At 35.8% G+C, this 15,435-nt stretch overlaps 2 protein-coding genes and 1 pseudogene across 2 annotated transcripts; 1 reads left to right on the plus strand and 2 right to left on the minus strand.

Moving 5' to 3' along the window:
• Positions 1 to 1,030: 1,030 nt before the first annotated feature.
• On the minus strand, positions 1,031 to 3,428 carry LOC114727478 (reactive oxygen species modulator 1-like). The gene is made up of 3 exons (XM_028914181.1): positions 3,316 to 3,428; positions 3,004 to 3,041; positions 1,031 to 1,419 (listed from the first exon to the last, which is right to left on the minus strand). The coding sequence occupies exons 1-3, from the start codon at positions 3,386 to 3,388 to the stop codon at positions 1,312 to 1,314; spliced, it is 219 nt and encodes a 72-aa protein (XP_028770014.1). The 5' UTR covers positions 3,389 to 3,428; the 3' UTR covers positions 1,031 to 1,311.
• Positions 3,429 to 5,643: 2,215 nt separating this feature from the next.
• Positions 5,644 to 12,540, plus strand: LOC114727480 (F-box protein At3g54460). The gene is made up of 10 exons (XM_028914182.1): positions 5,644 to 6,010; positions 6,067 to 6,371; positions 7,212 to 9,818; positions 9,917 to 10,130; positions 10,225 to 10,494; positions 10,586 to 10,645; positions 10,735 to 10,865; positions 11,220 to 11,334; positions 11,517 to 11,700; positions 12,080 to 12,540. The coding sequence occupies exons 1-10, from the start codon at positions 5,765 to 5,767 to the stop codon at positions 12,085 to 12,087; spliced, it is 4,140 nt and encodes a 1,379-aa protein (XP_028770015.1). The 5' UTR covers positions 5,644 to 5,764; the 3' UTR covers positions 12,088 to 12,540.
• A 595-nt stretch (positions 12,541 to 13,135) lies between these two features.
• LOC114727479 (two-component response regulator ARR9-like) lies at positions 13,136 to 14,603 on the minus strand (annotated as a pseudogene).
• Positions 14,604 to 15,435: the final 832 nt, after the last annotated feature.

Here is a 15,435-nt window from a genome sequence, read left to right on the forward strand (position 1 = left end):
TCCTCACCTGTTCAAATTTCAAAGGCAAATTATGGTCCTAATCATTTTTCATGAGAGAACAGGGCTGGGGACACGGACCATGACAGAAAAAACAAGCATATGGATGCATATGCTGCAGCCTGCAGAGTCAAAATGGCGAGGAGACTGATTCTAACCGTGGCGTATAGATTTACAAATCTATATTCATTGTTGTGCGATTGTTGGATGATTAAATATACAGGCTTTGTTGGGAGAATCTTGGGATAAGCATGTGGATGTATTCATTTTCAACGCGTCCCTTATCTCCACCCCAATAACCCTCTTATATTTTAATAAGCCAAAATCTTTTTTTCTTTTTTGTGGGGTCCGATCTTAAACACTTGATCCATTAGTTAATACTCATGGTATTTAAAATAAGACCTAATTAACTAATTTAAATAGATTAAAAATATTAGTTAAATTAGTTAATATGATATATTTTTCTTAAAACACCCTAAACATCTTTTTTAATTCCTTCTCTCGTACTTGATTATTGTTCAACAAATACTAAGAGGATTAATTTGGAAAAAAAAATAACAAACATATAAAATAAATTTTACAAATAGAACCACAATTAACTTTCGAACTATATCCTACTTTACATTAAGGATCAGAGGAATAATTATAAGTGATTATATACACACACACTTCGGGATGGGTCTCAATAAACTTGTGATATTTGACTGAAATACGCCTATTTGGTTTTGTTCTCCGCTCAGTCATCTCAACCGGTCGGAGCAAGAAAACAAGCTCCTTTTTTTTTTTGGTCCCCCCCCCCCCAAAAAAAAGTGATCACTCCACAATTGCTCCGTTTTCATAGATTTTTTTCGTTACAATTTTTGTAGATTCTTTTACAAGAAAAAAAAAATACGAGTGATGCTACCCGAATATTATTACATGTGTTCAACTTCAACTGTGAAAAATTAGTTAACCAAAAAAAATATAATGCTTGTTGTACTCAAACTAGGCGCACTAACTCCGCATGACTAGTATAGACCATCTAAGACAAACATAATGAGAATTGCCACATATTCAACACCATAAATTGCCATATATGAAATCACGCATCACTTTAGCACAAGAAATTCTGATGCTCTGACGAGAGAAAATACGAGATATACCAACCACAGCTTTTCCAAGCAACAATCCAGATATTAAGTTATTTTGGAGCCCGATAGTATTCTATCTTCCTAGGTTAAAATAAATTGCAGAGCATACACTAATCAAAGAGTTGAGAAATGAGAGGGAAAGAGGGTATGAGGGCTGAGATCAATTCTTCATTGAAGAACATGATTACCGTCCACAGTGTATCAAGCTACCAGCACCGAGGAACAAACCAAATACAGCCGCACTTCCCAGAGTAGTCTGCCCAATATGTCTAATCTTTAGGAGGCCAGGAACCTGCATGGTTCAAGATCATATTCATATCTAAGCCATTTCAAAAGTAAGCCACACATTTCAGCAGAGCACCACTGCTAAACTGATAACCAAACAGAGGTTCAGAATTGCTGCCTAGATAAGCAGCAGATTGAAAGGCTCCCACTGGGTAATTACAGTGCAGCACTACATTCCGCTCAGCAAATAACATGACCCCCAGGTGATATCTTTGAAGCAATATATGGGACTGCCCCCCGCTCCATTCACAGATCAGGTGATATCGTCAACAGAATATACTTTAATTTTATTGACTGAAAACAAGATGAGAATTGAAATCTCCGTTGTAATTAAATAGACTTCCAAACTTCAAAGATTTCTTGACGAAATCATAGATACACCATCTGAAACAAAACTACATCTCCAGACCAGGCCATATTAGTGTGCTATAGAAGAATGTTTGAAATCCTCTAACCAATGTTTGGAAAGAAAAAGGTGTTTAGCTTCTTCTTTTGGGGCAGGGGGTTTGTTTTAACAGGTTTCTGCCTATCGTTAAAAACTTCAAATACATGAGAGCTACAAATTCTCGTAAATATTGATCTTGGTAATTGGTGACATTGCTTTCCTCACAAAAGTCAAGAGAGTTACATCTTTTTTGGTTACATCAAAAGGACTTACGCTTCCTCTACCCACAACCCACCCCAAACTTACCATCACATGGTTCCAGTCTTTTGTGATGTGGATGCTTGAATCGCTTTGAAGTTAGAATCCTCATCTTTTAAGTTTTTCCCCCCCTGTTGTAGGCATCTGTTCTGAAATTTAACCACATAAGAATTAAGAAATACTGAGAGAGTGTTTTAATTAGGCCGAATACCTAGACGTAGGCTGAATGATTTAAGTTGCTTTCCCAGGTTTCCAGTGCTGCCACCAGTACAAGCATACAGCAGTCCTAGGTTTAATAGACATTAGGGCAAATTTATAGGGCGATGGTAAGGATTTGTGAGATTAAGATTTTTGTTTTAACTCGACTACTTGAGTAAGCTGGTATGAATAGGGAATTCAATAGGCAGAAAGCAAAATAGATAGGTAAAAGGCCAGACTTCAGACGAAGGGCTCTTGGCATCATAACCACTTTTCCTGCAGAAAGCCAGAAATATATTCTTGACTTGCACCTTTTGAAGTTTAAAGACACCTAGTAAGATCCTTATTCTGCTTTGGTTGGCCATGTCAGGAGATACTTGGCAGCAACTGGATTGAAAAGAACTGATTTTTCAGTGATTTTGCTTTTGAAATAAAAAATTACCAAATCGTATTCTCTGGTACGCCAAACAAAATAACTATACGTTTTCTCAGATTTCATCAAGTCCTTGCTTTCTTTATCGCTCATTTTATGAAAGTATTGTGGCATTTGAACAAGGAAAAGAATAAGCCTAATGGATATCTGCATTACTTAAAATGCGACCTGTCACCTTGTAGCTTGAACACATACAGATACGAATGAATGGCACAGTCAAACAACACATCACAAATTCTGATTGCCATTAACACTTCAAATAAACCGATAACGAATGATGAAAAATAAACCAACAAAAAATATGAATAAATACATACCTTATACCTAACAGCCTCATATGTTCCATAGACGGCACCTACAAACACATGGTTCAATAAATTACACTGCAGAAAAAGAAGGAAAGAAAGAAACTACTCTAATAACAAAGATAGTTTATTACAGAATAAAGAAACCTAAAGCATTATTTATTATCTATGATACTTAATTTAACCTAATGACCAAAAGTCTGGCTTCGATAACAGAACGCAATAAGAAAGGCGACTCTTTTTCTTCAGGATACTCAACAACCAAACAAGGCAAAAGGGCCTTCCAATCAGAGATATGTCTAAAAACTCAAGGAAGAGACTCACCAACGGCGCCGCCGATAGCACCGCCAAGGGCGGCTCCGGTGGTGACGCGAGTGAGGCAGCTGTCTCTAGCCATTTGATGATCTGAATGCAGAATACTTTTGCGTCAGGCTGCGATTTCCAGACTTTTATTTGGCGTCACAAAGCGACATGTCGTATAGCCCAACTTCATGAACGAATCTTAGGCTGTGACCTACAGGGTGCCTAGCAACCTCTAACCCATGATTTTAGAAACACTTTTCTGTAAAACAAGATAAATTTCTCTATATATTTACTTCGTAAACTGTAAAAGTACTTCTGAAATCATGGTTTAGTTTCTATCCAAACACCCCCTTACTAAGAATCCGTTGGCCCAAAAAAGGGGAAAGGATTAACCCCTTGGATTGAAAGAAAATTAGAAGGGAGAAAAAACTAGAGAAAAAAATATGAAAAAAGACAAGATTTTTTTTATTTGGATAGGAAAGAAAACATGAAAAAAAGAAAAAGTGGAGGAGAACATCCTTTTTTTTCCTTCAAATTTTCTCTTTATATGTAGAGAGATTTGGAAAAGAAAACAAGATTTCTATGACTTTTTATTTTTTATTTTAATTTGGTTTTAAAACATAATAATCTGAAAATGTATATAAACCAAATAACTTGATTTTAAATTATTTGATGATACTAATATTAGTATAATTTTTTTATTGCAATGTTTAATTTAATTTAATTTTAAATATGATAAGGACATTTTAGTTATTTAGGTATTTGCTAATTTTCTTTCTTTTTTATTTTCTCTCATCCATCTAAGTAAGAAGGATCATAACAATTTCTGTCTACTTTTTTTCTTTTCTTTATTTTCTCTCGTCCTATTTTCTTTCCTCTCAACTTTTCTTCCTATTGCTATGATCTTATCTAAAGTGAATTATTTTGCCTTCTACTAAACAACTACAAAGTGAATTAATTAAGTATATAGATTAATAAACACAACTTTTAGTATCTTAAAATATGACTTCTTTTGATCCCTATAATTCAAAACTAGTAATTTTAGTCTCTAAAATATAATTTAATTTTGATCTGCCTAAATATTTTTAACCCTAAAACAAAAATTATATCAAATTTAAAGAATTAAAATCAAAATCAAATAAATTTCACAAACTAAAAAAAATCATCTCCTCTATCCTTTACTTCCCTTATCCCTCCTATAACGTCATGATTATAGTGAAAGAAGTGGGGAAAAAAAAGTTAATGTTCTACAATTGTAAACTATTCAAATCAAGTTTTAACATTTTAAATTTATTTATCTATTTTTATGTAAAATTAAAGTACATATATATTCTCTTTTTTTTTTTTGGATAGCTTAAACAAACATAACCGCAACCTTAGTCAATTAAAAAAGAGAAAATTTCATCAACCAAATCATCACATTATACCTCAAACGAGTAAGGGCCTGTTTGGGTATCCCAAAACCGTGGTTTCAGAAGTATTTTTCCGCAAAACGAGATAATCTCCTCCACATATTTACTTCGTAATCTGTAAAAGCACTTTTAAAACCATGGTTTGGTTTCTATCCAAACACACTTTAAGTGAAAAACATTGTACGGTCACAGAACTTAAAAATGTTTTTTTTTCTTTTTAATTTCTATGCGCACACTTAAAAATATTTTTTTTTCCTTTTTAATTTCTATGCGCACACGTATCTTTCGCCCTTTTTCCTCCTTTTATTTCAATAAAACTTTTATTCAAAAATAAATTAAGTGCAAAACTTCAAATCATCTCTTTTTTCAGACATAGCTCTCCTATTGAAAACAACCTTATTTAAAATATTATTGATACTACTTCTAGTTTTTAAAAGTTTGTTTGACTTTCAATTTGGTTCTAAATATAAAACTTCAGTTTACTTTATCTTTTATATTTATCTTTTTTTTTTAAAGTACTCCTTGTTTGTATATATTAAAGGTTCTATTATATAATAGTTCTAACGAATACATATAATTAGTAAGGGTATTCTGAGAAAAATAATACCTATTTATTACAAATAAATAATTTAACTAATTTTTTAATATTTTTAAATTAATTAATTAGTTGTTATAGTAAAAATTTAAGAAATATGCACAAAAATTTGGATGCAAAGGGGTAAGAAGCCTAAATTGTTTTCTAATAAATTTAATATTCATTTTACCCAAAACAAAAAAACAATATTGACTCTCCAAAATTACAAAGTTCAAACATTAAAAAGGCACGTTAAATCGTTAAATAATAATCAATCCAACCCCCTGATTGGATAGGTGAATTCTGTCCTGCGCATAAAACCTGCAGTTTTAATCTGTTGGCATCAGAAATCGGAGTTGGACTTTCCCGTATTCTTCAGCTATTTCTGTGGGTGCGGCTCGAAGATGCACGACTTTCCATCACCGTCAGATTTTGTTCCTTAATCAAGTCAATTTCGTAGGTGCTGGTTGCTCCAGGCTCTGCAATGGACGATTCCTTCTCGGACGACAAGCTTTGTGGCTTCCTATTTGCGGTTCTCGCAGTCACTCCTTCGCAACCCGACCCGTGTGCCAGTTTGTCCTTCAAACAGCACTGCGACATATTTGGCGACGGTTCTAATGCCGTCGGATTTAGGTCCGAGAACGGGGTCGTTTTAGTTCCGGTGGATTCGGCGGCGGAGCAGGATGATGGCGGGAACGCGTCTCCGTCTGATTCAGCGCAGTGCGAAGTGGTGGGGAAGGAATCTAGGATTGATTACGAATATAATGGTCTTATTGCGCCTCGGAGTTCGCGAAAGAAGGGCAATGCAAGAAGGAAAATTGGGAGGTGTCTGGGAGTAATAGCTTGAGGAGGAAGAGGATGACGAAGATTGGGATGGTGAATGGGAGTGTTAGTGTGATTCACCAGCTTCACGCTTTGGTTAGCAAGAGGTGTTTAAAGATTGATGCTCGAGTGGTTTTGGTTGACCTTGGGGACTGTGGAGAGGCTAGAGCAGTGGTACTGGTCGATGTGTATCTTCCGATTGCATTGTGGAGTGGCTGGCAGTTTCCGAGATCCGGGTCCACTGCTGGCGCTCTTTTTCGGCATTTGAGGTTTGCGTTTATCATTTAAATCTACATGTTATCCAAAAAAGGAATTCCTTTTCTATGGTAATTTAGATTTAGATGTGGAGCTCGCAATTGGATATGGTTTTACCTCTTAAGCCAGTTATTGGTATTACAATAATGTGTGTTAACTTGAGTTGAATAGTATAATGGCAATGATACGTCCGTGTTTGGAGAAAATAGGTTCAGAAATTATGTCGAACTAATAATGTATATAAAGTTATGGTTTTGGCGTGTGTGTGTGTGTGTATTTGCTAGGCATAGGGGTCCTCCTATTGGAGGCAACCTGTCGGAGGCACCGCTGCATTATCTGATTTTTATGATCAATGCTTAAAAACTCAACATTGATCATGTATTGTATGCGTTAAAATGGTCACATGTTGGATTTTGGCTGCCTGCGGAGGGATGATTTGACGATTATATTGACATAATGCTATTCTGTGTAATTATGAAAGTTTTAATATATTTACCAAGTATATCTTTGACTTTCACTTGAAAATTTATGTGGTTTGTGTGTGCGATCAGCATGCTGCCTACATACATAAATCTTTGAAGGGATGTAAAATTATTGAAATGAAAAATGAAAAATATGTGTGATACATCAATGGAATCTGCAATCTTAGTCGACTTCCAACTCTGACTTAACTAATCATTTTATCAAAATGAAAGCCATCTCTAGAATGGTCGTATGTTGTATCAGACTAGTCACTATCAGTAAATAGGACCTTGTAATATAAAGCAACTGATTAAGCCCCTCCCCTTTCTCATTGTTCTGTTCAACTCATAAACCTGACTGTCTTAGTTTGCTGACATAAATGCTTTCCACAGATGTGACTGGGATGAGAGAAGATCGATTCTTTCTTGCTCCGACTATATTAGGAAGATTCAGGGGGCTAATGAGAGCATTTGGAGCCTCTGTGACTGTCATGTATTTGGGTGCAAACTCCACTACCATGCGAAAGATTCTTCAAAGAATAGTCTATTTGAGCTCCATGAAATTTTTAAGAGTATACCTGGTGTAGGAAAAGAGCGGAAGCTAGATAATTCCAGGATAGTACCCTTGAATGACTCTTGGAGATCTGGAATTTGGGAGTTGTCTGATGACATTTTAACAAAAATTCTAGCTCCCCTTGGCCCGATGGACATTGCCAGGGTTTCTGCAACTTGTCGTCATTTGAGATCCTTGGCTGCTTCAATAATGCCTTATACAAAGTTAAAACTCTTTCCTCACCAGCAGACAGCTGTTGAGTGGATGTTGCATCGGGAGCGAAATGCTGAATGCTTGGAACATCCTTTGTATGTTTCTTTTTCAACAGAGGATGGATTTGTTTTCCATATAAATACTGTATCTGGTGAAATAGTCATTGGGGAAGCTCCCACCATTAAAGATTTTTGTGGTGGAATGTTCTGTGATGAGCCTGGTTTGGGTAAGACTGTAACAGCTCTTTCTCTTATACTGAAGACACAAGGTACGTTGGCAGAACCACCTGCTGGAGCAAATGTGGTTTGGTGTCACCATAATGGTAATCTTAAATGTGGTTATTATGATATTGTTGGTAGTTACATAATTGACAATACTAATTTGGGGAAGAGGGACATATGCCAGGATGCTAGGAATAATGAGCATCATGATTACTCCTCCAAAAGAGCTAGATTGAAGGCTCCTGCTGAGAAAACCATTGGACTTAATGATAAATGTTCTGGGGAAGGAAAAAAATCACCTGCAGGCGAATTCTCTGAGCAGCCAATAGCTGCAAGTCGATGCTCTTTGGGCTTGAGTTGCATAAAGAAAAATCTATGTGCCACTTTTGAAGAGGAAGTTGGGCATTCCAAAGAAAGAAAAGATAGTGTAAACCCTTTGAAACTGGAACATGCTTCAAATGCTGAAACACATGTATCTGAAAATAAGCCAGTTGGCACTTCGTATGGACATGATAAGGGTTGCAAGGGACCTGACAAGCCTGTAACAGATTCTTTTGAGTACAGGGACACATGGATTCAGTGTGATGCTTGCCAGAAGTGGCGAAAGCTTGCAGATGCCAATATGGCTAATACTAATGCAGCGTGGTTCTGTAGTATGAACACTGATCCTTTGTATCAGAGTTGTAGCATCCCAGAACAACCCTGGCATAATGCCTGTGAAATAACTTATTTACCAGGATTTCATGTAAAAGGTAGTGCGGGGGGTGAGAAGAAGAATGTTTCATTTTTCACTAGTGTACTTAAGGAGCATTACACAATAATAAATTCCGAAACTAAGAAAGCCCTCACTTGGTTGGCTAGACTTCCTCCTGACAAGCTTTCTGAAATGGAAATAAATGGCATAAGGGGTCCTGTTTTAAGCACCTGTACTGTGTCCAGCCGATATCTTAATCCATACCACAAGATATTTCAAGCATTTGGTCTCATCAAGAGATTAGAAAAAGGTGTAAACAAGTGGTACTACCCACGAAATCTAAATAATAATTTGGCTTTTGATGTAACTGCACTTGGCATGGCCCTGCGTGAGCCATTAGATTCATTTAGGCTATACTTGTCAAGAGCAACCCTTATAGTTGTTCCTGCTAACTTGGTTGATCACTGGAAAACTCAAATAGAAAAGCATGTCCAACATAGCCAACTGCGAGTTTATGTTTGGAATGATACTTGGAAGTGGAAGCCATCTGTGCACAGCCTGGCATGGGATTATGATGTTGTCATTACTACATTTAGTCGCCTGAGTGCAGAGTGGAGCCCACGTAAGAGAAGTGTTCTGATGCAAATCCATTGGCTGAGAATCATATTAGATGAAGGGCACACCCTTGGCTCAAGCCTGAACTTGACAAACAAGTTGCAAATGGCTATTTCATTGACAGCTTCAAATCGTTGGATACTGACAGGAACACCAACACCTAACACTCCTAAAAGTCAACTTTCGCATTTACAACCGTTGCTAAGGTTCCTTCATGAAGAAGCTTATGGGCTGAATCCAAAGTCGTGGGAAGTTGGCATCCTTAAGCCATTTGAGGCAGAGATGGAGGAAGGAAGGTTTCGTCTGTTGCATCTACTTCGTAACTGCATGATTAGTGCAAGGAAGATAGACTTGCATAATATTCCCCCATGCATCAAGAAAGCTGTTTTTCTAGATTTTACTGAGGGTCATGCCAGAAGTTATAATGAATTGGTGTTAACAGTTCGCCGCAATATATTAATGGCAGATTGGAATGATCCTTCACACATTGAGAGTCTACTGAATCCAAAACAGTGGAAATTTAGGATTGCAACAATAAAAAACGTCAGGCTCTCATGCTGTGTTGCCGGACATATTAAAGTTACACACGCTGGTGAAGATATTCAGGAAACAATGGATATGTTAGTAGGAAATGGTATGGATCCTGATTCAGCTGAGTATTCCTCTATAAGATATAATCTGCTTTGTGGTGGCCGGTGTGTCAGGTAACATGACTTTTGATGTTTAATGTGCTTTGATTCTATTCATAGTCATATTGAGCTGCATGTTAATTTCTTTCCCTTTTTTTTTTTTGGGTGTGAAGGTGCAAGGAGTGGTGTCGCCTTCCCTTTATTACACCATGTCGGCATCTGTTGTGCCTTGACTGTGTTGCTTTAGACAGTATGAAGTGTACTTATCCTGGATGCAATAAATTATATGAGATGCAGAATCCTGATACACTAGCCCGCCCTGAAAATCCTAACCCAAAGTGGCCTGTGCCTAAAGATCTTATTGAGCTACAACCTTCATATAAACAGGCAAGGTTTTTGTTAAAAGTTAAAAATCTAGTTGAATTGCTATGATTGTTTTTTGTCTGATGATCTTCTAAATGCTGCTATATTGTGAGCACAGGATAATTGGGATCCTGATTGGCAATCGACATCTAGTAGCAAGGTGTCCTATCTTGTCCAGAGATTGAAAGATTTACAGGAATCCAATAAGGAGAAGGGCTATTATAGTAGCAATGATCAGGTTCTTGCTGAGAGCAGTTGCCCTCTGCTGATGAGAGACGTAAAATCATCATTCCAGCAATGCTCTCCAGGCACTGGGCCCAATAATATGCCTGAGAAAGTTCTTATATTTTCTCAATTTCTTGAGCATATACATGTCATTGAACAGCAGGTAACCTACCTGTTCCATGTTTTGGGTATGATATTTTTGTGAATTCATTTCAAAATGATCATAATATTAACTTGAATTTCTCTCTGTCCAGTTGACTATTGCTGGTATTAAATATACTGGGATGTATAGTCCAATGCCTTTAGGCAACAAGGTATGATGTTGAAAATCTCATCTACTGTCACTGAGTAATATTCAGTCTTGGTTATGACCTTCGGATATTTCTCTTTTTTTCTTTTCCAGAAGAAGTCACTGGCCACATTCCAGCATGATCCCAGTTGTATGGCACTAGTGATGGATGGAAGTGCTGCACTGGGTCTTGACTTGAGTTTTGTTACACACGTGTTTTTAATGGAACCAATCTGGGATAGAAGGTAACACATTCAATTAATTGACCTTTGTGCAAATATGGATCACAAATAAGGAAAACTTTGTTGCATGAGGCTGGTGCTGAAGATTGTGATTGTTAATTCAGAAATTTTTATCCATTATTATTATTTGTGATCAGGAGACTATCAAATATTTTGATGTTTTATAAAACTTTCCATTATCAAAATCAAGTTATTTGGCTTTGGTATCATTTTTGCTGATTAAAAATGATTTTTACATGTCTGTGTGCATGTGAGTGTTCTCCTATGCCCAATTTATTGTTATCACCCCTGCTGGAAATGAAATCACCAAATTAATCCAATTTAATCATCCTTTAACAAGTTTTCATATATTTCCAGCATGGAGGAACAAGTAATTAGTCGTGCTCATCGCATGGGTGCTTGTCGTCCCATTCACGTGGAAACATTAGCAATGCGTGGTACAATTGAAGAGCAAATGCTAGAATTTTTACAGGTGAAATTCTATGACCTGAGCTACAACTCTTCCTAAATTATGACTTCACCAATTACCATGTGGTGAATGCTGACCTGTTGATAGGATGATTAATTTGTCAGTTTGTTTACCTTTCATCTATTTTTTGGCCTGCAAGGGTCCGCCCACCCTGTACTCATGCTGTAGCTATCATTTTTAAACAGGATGCTGATAGAAGTAGGAACTCCCCTAGTGAAGCTGTTGTACAATGTGATGATGGTAAAAAATTCCCAACTGGTGCTGTCCAATTTGAAGAAGGGGGACGAGGACGTTCTTTGCATGATTTTGCAGAAAATAGTTATCTACTGAGACTTAGATTTGTGAACACCAATACTAATGCCTTAGAAGGTTTGTGCATAGTAATTTTGCTTTTCGGTAACTCTGCTCATGTTTATTAACATAAATTGAAGGAAAACTGGGGAGTCATGGACTCATGGTGCATGGCAGAACTTAATTGCAAATGTTCCATGGAAGATGGACTTCTTACCTTGTACATTTATGTTGATTGCGCATGCGTGTCTGGAGTGAATGTTGAACCTTCGTATGACGTTATTGCTTGTGACTTAGTACCTTTAAATTAATTAATAAAATTTGGCGAAAAGAATTATTGTATTGCATCATTTAATTTTACTGGTTTCCAAGACAAGCTTCATACTGAATGTACTTTTGCGTTATTTTCGGCCGTATACTAATTCTTCCTTTTTCTTTTTGGCCCCTTTTGAATCAGGTCTCTGACTTCCCATTGTTAAGAACTGACTAATTTGATTAAAGCATGAACATCCTGCTCGCAGTTTGCTACACATGCCAATTCTTTATCAGGCATTATTGGATGTAAATATTCATTTTGAATGTTATAAAAGTTTTGAAGGTAATTATGATGATGAGGGTTGGTGCAACTGGTGTTAAGGGGTGCCATGCACTATTGTTCTATGGAGAACTACGTCGCAATTGTTCCATCATTTTTGAGAGCAAATGCCTAATGAAGCAATGGAGGGTTCTCTGGATATTCTTTTGTAAATTGTTAATTTCTTGTTGTTTTGAGGTAATTTTGTAGGAAAGAAGACGGGAGCAGTCAACATCTCCCCATCTCGTTATAGTTTCTTAATGGTTGTTTCTTCTGTCAATTAGCTACACTATCATAATGTTATTATAGCACTTAATTTTGTTGCAAGTCATTTTTTCAGTGTATGTTGTCTTCCTTTTTCTTGGGTTGATAGAATCGTGAAAATAGCCTCTTACAATAATGGAGAGCAAGGCTGCATGAAGTGGGTTTTAACCCTCTGGAACAGGGAGGGGTATGACTCTGAAGTTACGTTTAGTAAGAAGTATTAAAAATAAGGAATTAGGATTGTGATTGCAATTGAGAAAATCTACTAAAAGAATATTTAGTATAAGAGATTGATTGTTATATGGGAGTAGTTAAATCCATGTATGTGGGATTGGAGAATACCATGGGAGAAGGTGGTATTTTCCAATCCCACCTCTATAGGTTTGTCTAATCCCATATAATAAACAATTACTCATGCTAAATATTATTTTAATGATTTTTTTAATTGCAATCTCAATACCAATCCCTTATTTTTAATACTTCGTACCAAATGGGACCTAATTTTAATGAATAGTGGTATGTTCTCATTAAAAGATCCATGATATCTGACTAATTTTTATTGTAATACTTTTAGAGCAATGAAATTGGAAAAGCATGTATCACTATAAAGGATATGGGAAATAACATAATAAATAGATAAAAAAACCTGCCTAGGAGGTTCTTTTCTTTAGAACGAAAAAAGAACAATTATTATCCCCTTCTTTACTTTCTGGAGCTGCTCATGCCGTCCTCAAATTTATTAACTCAAATTGAACATTGAGCATCAAGACTAGAGTTGAAGAAAATAAAAGATAATTGAATGAAATCATTTATCTTACTTTTCTATTAGCTTCTGAGACAGAAATGGAATATGGTCAAAGTAATATGAACCTATCCATCTTCTGTCAAACTAGAAAAATGAGCTATCTTTTTTGCCTCAATTTATCTTGAGAGTGGCTCTCTTCCAGCTCTTTTATTATTAATGAGTTGGTCTTTTTCTTCCTTAACTTTTGATCTCAGCATATGAGGCTTGAGCCTGTTTACATCTGACTGCTGAACTGGTTTCAGAAAGAATTCCTCAGCTCCTTCTTCTAAGCATCTGACCCAAACAATTAAAAAAAAAAAAACATTTTTTTTTAGATTTCAGATTTAGTCATGTGATGCCCCTTTAAAATATTTTTAATATGAGATTTGCATATAATGTAGTATGCTGTTTATCTTACCTGTTGATCCTCGATGGCACATTTTCTGAGGACATAATCACTACAGGTATATCTCTAAGAGATTTAGATTCCTGCAAGTTATTGAAATTCCATTATCTTCTAACTTCACATGATTAAAAAGGTTATGAAATGCCTGCTAAAAATGCGTTTTAGGTCATTTTTCATATGAAGATGTTGATTATCAATAACTCCAAAAACACAAAGCAAAAATTCATGGGAAATTTTTGAAATATTTGGAATTACATATAAAAATGTCATAAAACAAAACACTGATACGAGCCTTTTCTTTTCTTTTCTTTTTTTGGGAAAAAATTATGTTTAATGCCCCCGATGTTAAATTAAAGTCAAGTCACATATTTGTAAGGAACAATTTTAAATGTAATTTTCCTTTTAAAAAGCAACTTGCCTTGATTTTTCTGGTGAGATCATAGCCTGTCATTCCTGGCATACAATAATCTGTGATGATCAAATGTACCTCCACAACCTGCATGATAAGTTCCATGAAAGATCAATTCAAATTAATCCACACAACAAAAAAATTTCTAAGAATATGCATTTAATTTATTATCAGAAATCTGAGGCCAAAAACCAATTTTAATATCACATTTCAACCTGATGGGTTTCTGCAGCAACAATAGCAGTTTCTACTTTCATTTCATCATCCACTTGCAAACCCAGAAACTTCAAAGCCTTCCTGCCAGACTCCACTGCGGTTACTGTCATAACACAAAAACTCTAAACTCACATCCCACTAAAAAAGTACTGAACACCGATCTGAAATTTATATATGAGGAAGAACCCTAAAAGACAAGAAACAAATTAAAAATACCATGATAAGAAGAGGTTTTGAGGAGCCTCTCAATTAACATTCTATCTATCAGACTATCATCAACAACCAAAACATGGAACTGTGCCTTTGCAGCCATACCCAGAAGGAGAGAAAGCTAGCAGAGAGTTCTGAGAGATGAAGATGAAGATAATAGAATGCCACATTTTAAAAGGGGAGAACCATGAAGAAGAAGAAGATAAATGATCCTCATAGGAAATCTCACAGTTTTGAGAAAAGAGATCAATCAGATTTCATCCAGAATCTGCAGGATCTTCTAGGTTGATTCTTGAATTGAAAAACAAGAAAAGATAATGATGCTGTCTCTTTTGCCTAATTTAATATTGCACTTGTCCATCATGATTCCTTTTGACCTTTTCTGTTCATAATTACAGACAACTATATATATTATGGTGTATAACTGGTAACTTGGAAAAAAGGCTGCTGTACAGAATATGTCTTCACTTGTCACCACATGCAAATGCACATAAATTTTCCTTAGAAAGGATATATTATAAATATTTCTTAATTAAGTTAAATACTAATGAATCGATTAGTTAAATTAAACAATAGTAACTAAAGATTATAGAATGTGTTTTATATTCATGGCATAAGCCCTCTTCAAGCAACTATACTAGAGTGAACTACTACATCAATGTTCGTTTGAAAACTAAATAATTAATTCTTATTCTAAAACACGATGCTTATGTTTTCTTTGTATTTATTTAGTGACTCTTTCAGTATGTGTTTTACTAAAAAACTCCAGATCATCAGGAATAAGAGAATTAATTAATGAGTCGACCAATAGTTCTCTTATCAAAATATTTTATTGGTATTAAAATGATTGTCCATTGAGGAATTTCAAGGGCCAAATTGACCGAAAAGCATAGACGGTTTCGATTTCCAAACAGCCTTTTGAATGGAAAAGGTCTAAAATATGATGGCCT

Source organism: Neltuma alba, unplaced genomic scaffold (assembly GCF_004799145.2).
Source record: "Neltuma alba isolate B1F8T4 unplaced genomic scaffold, ASM479914v2 tig00012477_pilon, whole genome shotgun sequence".
NCBI classification, from domain to species: domain Eukaryota; kingdom Viridiplantae; phylum Streptophyta; class Magnoliopsida; order Fabales; family Fabaceae; genus Neltuma; species Neltuma alba.

What these genes read in the sequence shown, in the direction of transcription:
- LOC114727480 (XM_028914182.1), top strand. Translation starts at nt 5,765, where the DNA reads ATGGACGATTCCTTCTCGGACGACAAGCTTTGTGGCTTCCTATTTGCG. An exon ending in GCTCTTTTTCGGCATTTGAG is followed by an intron (nt 6,372 to 7,211) that starts GTTTGCGTTTAT and finishes TGCTTTCCACAG; the next exon opens with ATGTGACTGGGATGAGAGAA. An exon ending in TACATGTCATTGAACAGCAG is followed by an intron (nt 10,495 to 10,585) that starts GTAACCTACCTG and finishes CTCTCTGTCCAG; the next exon opens with TTGACTATTGCTGGTATTAA.
- LOC114727478 (XM_028914181.1), bottom strand. Translation starts at nt 3,388, where the DNA reads ATGGCTAGAGACAGCTGCCTCACTCGCGTCACCACCGGAGCCGCCCTT. An exon ending in TGCTATCGGCGGCGCCGTTG is followed by an intron (nt 3,042 to 3,315) that starts GTGAGTCTCTTC and finishes ATGTGTTTGTAG; the next exon opens with GTGCCGTCTATGGAACATAT. An exon ending in ATGAGGCTGTTAGGTATAAG is followed by an intron (nt 1,420 to 3,003) that starts GTATGTATTTAT and finishes TGAACCATGCAG; the next exon opens with GTTCCTGGCCTCCTAAAGAT.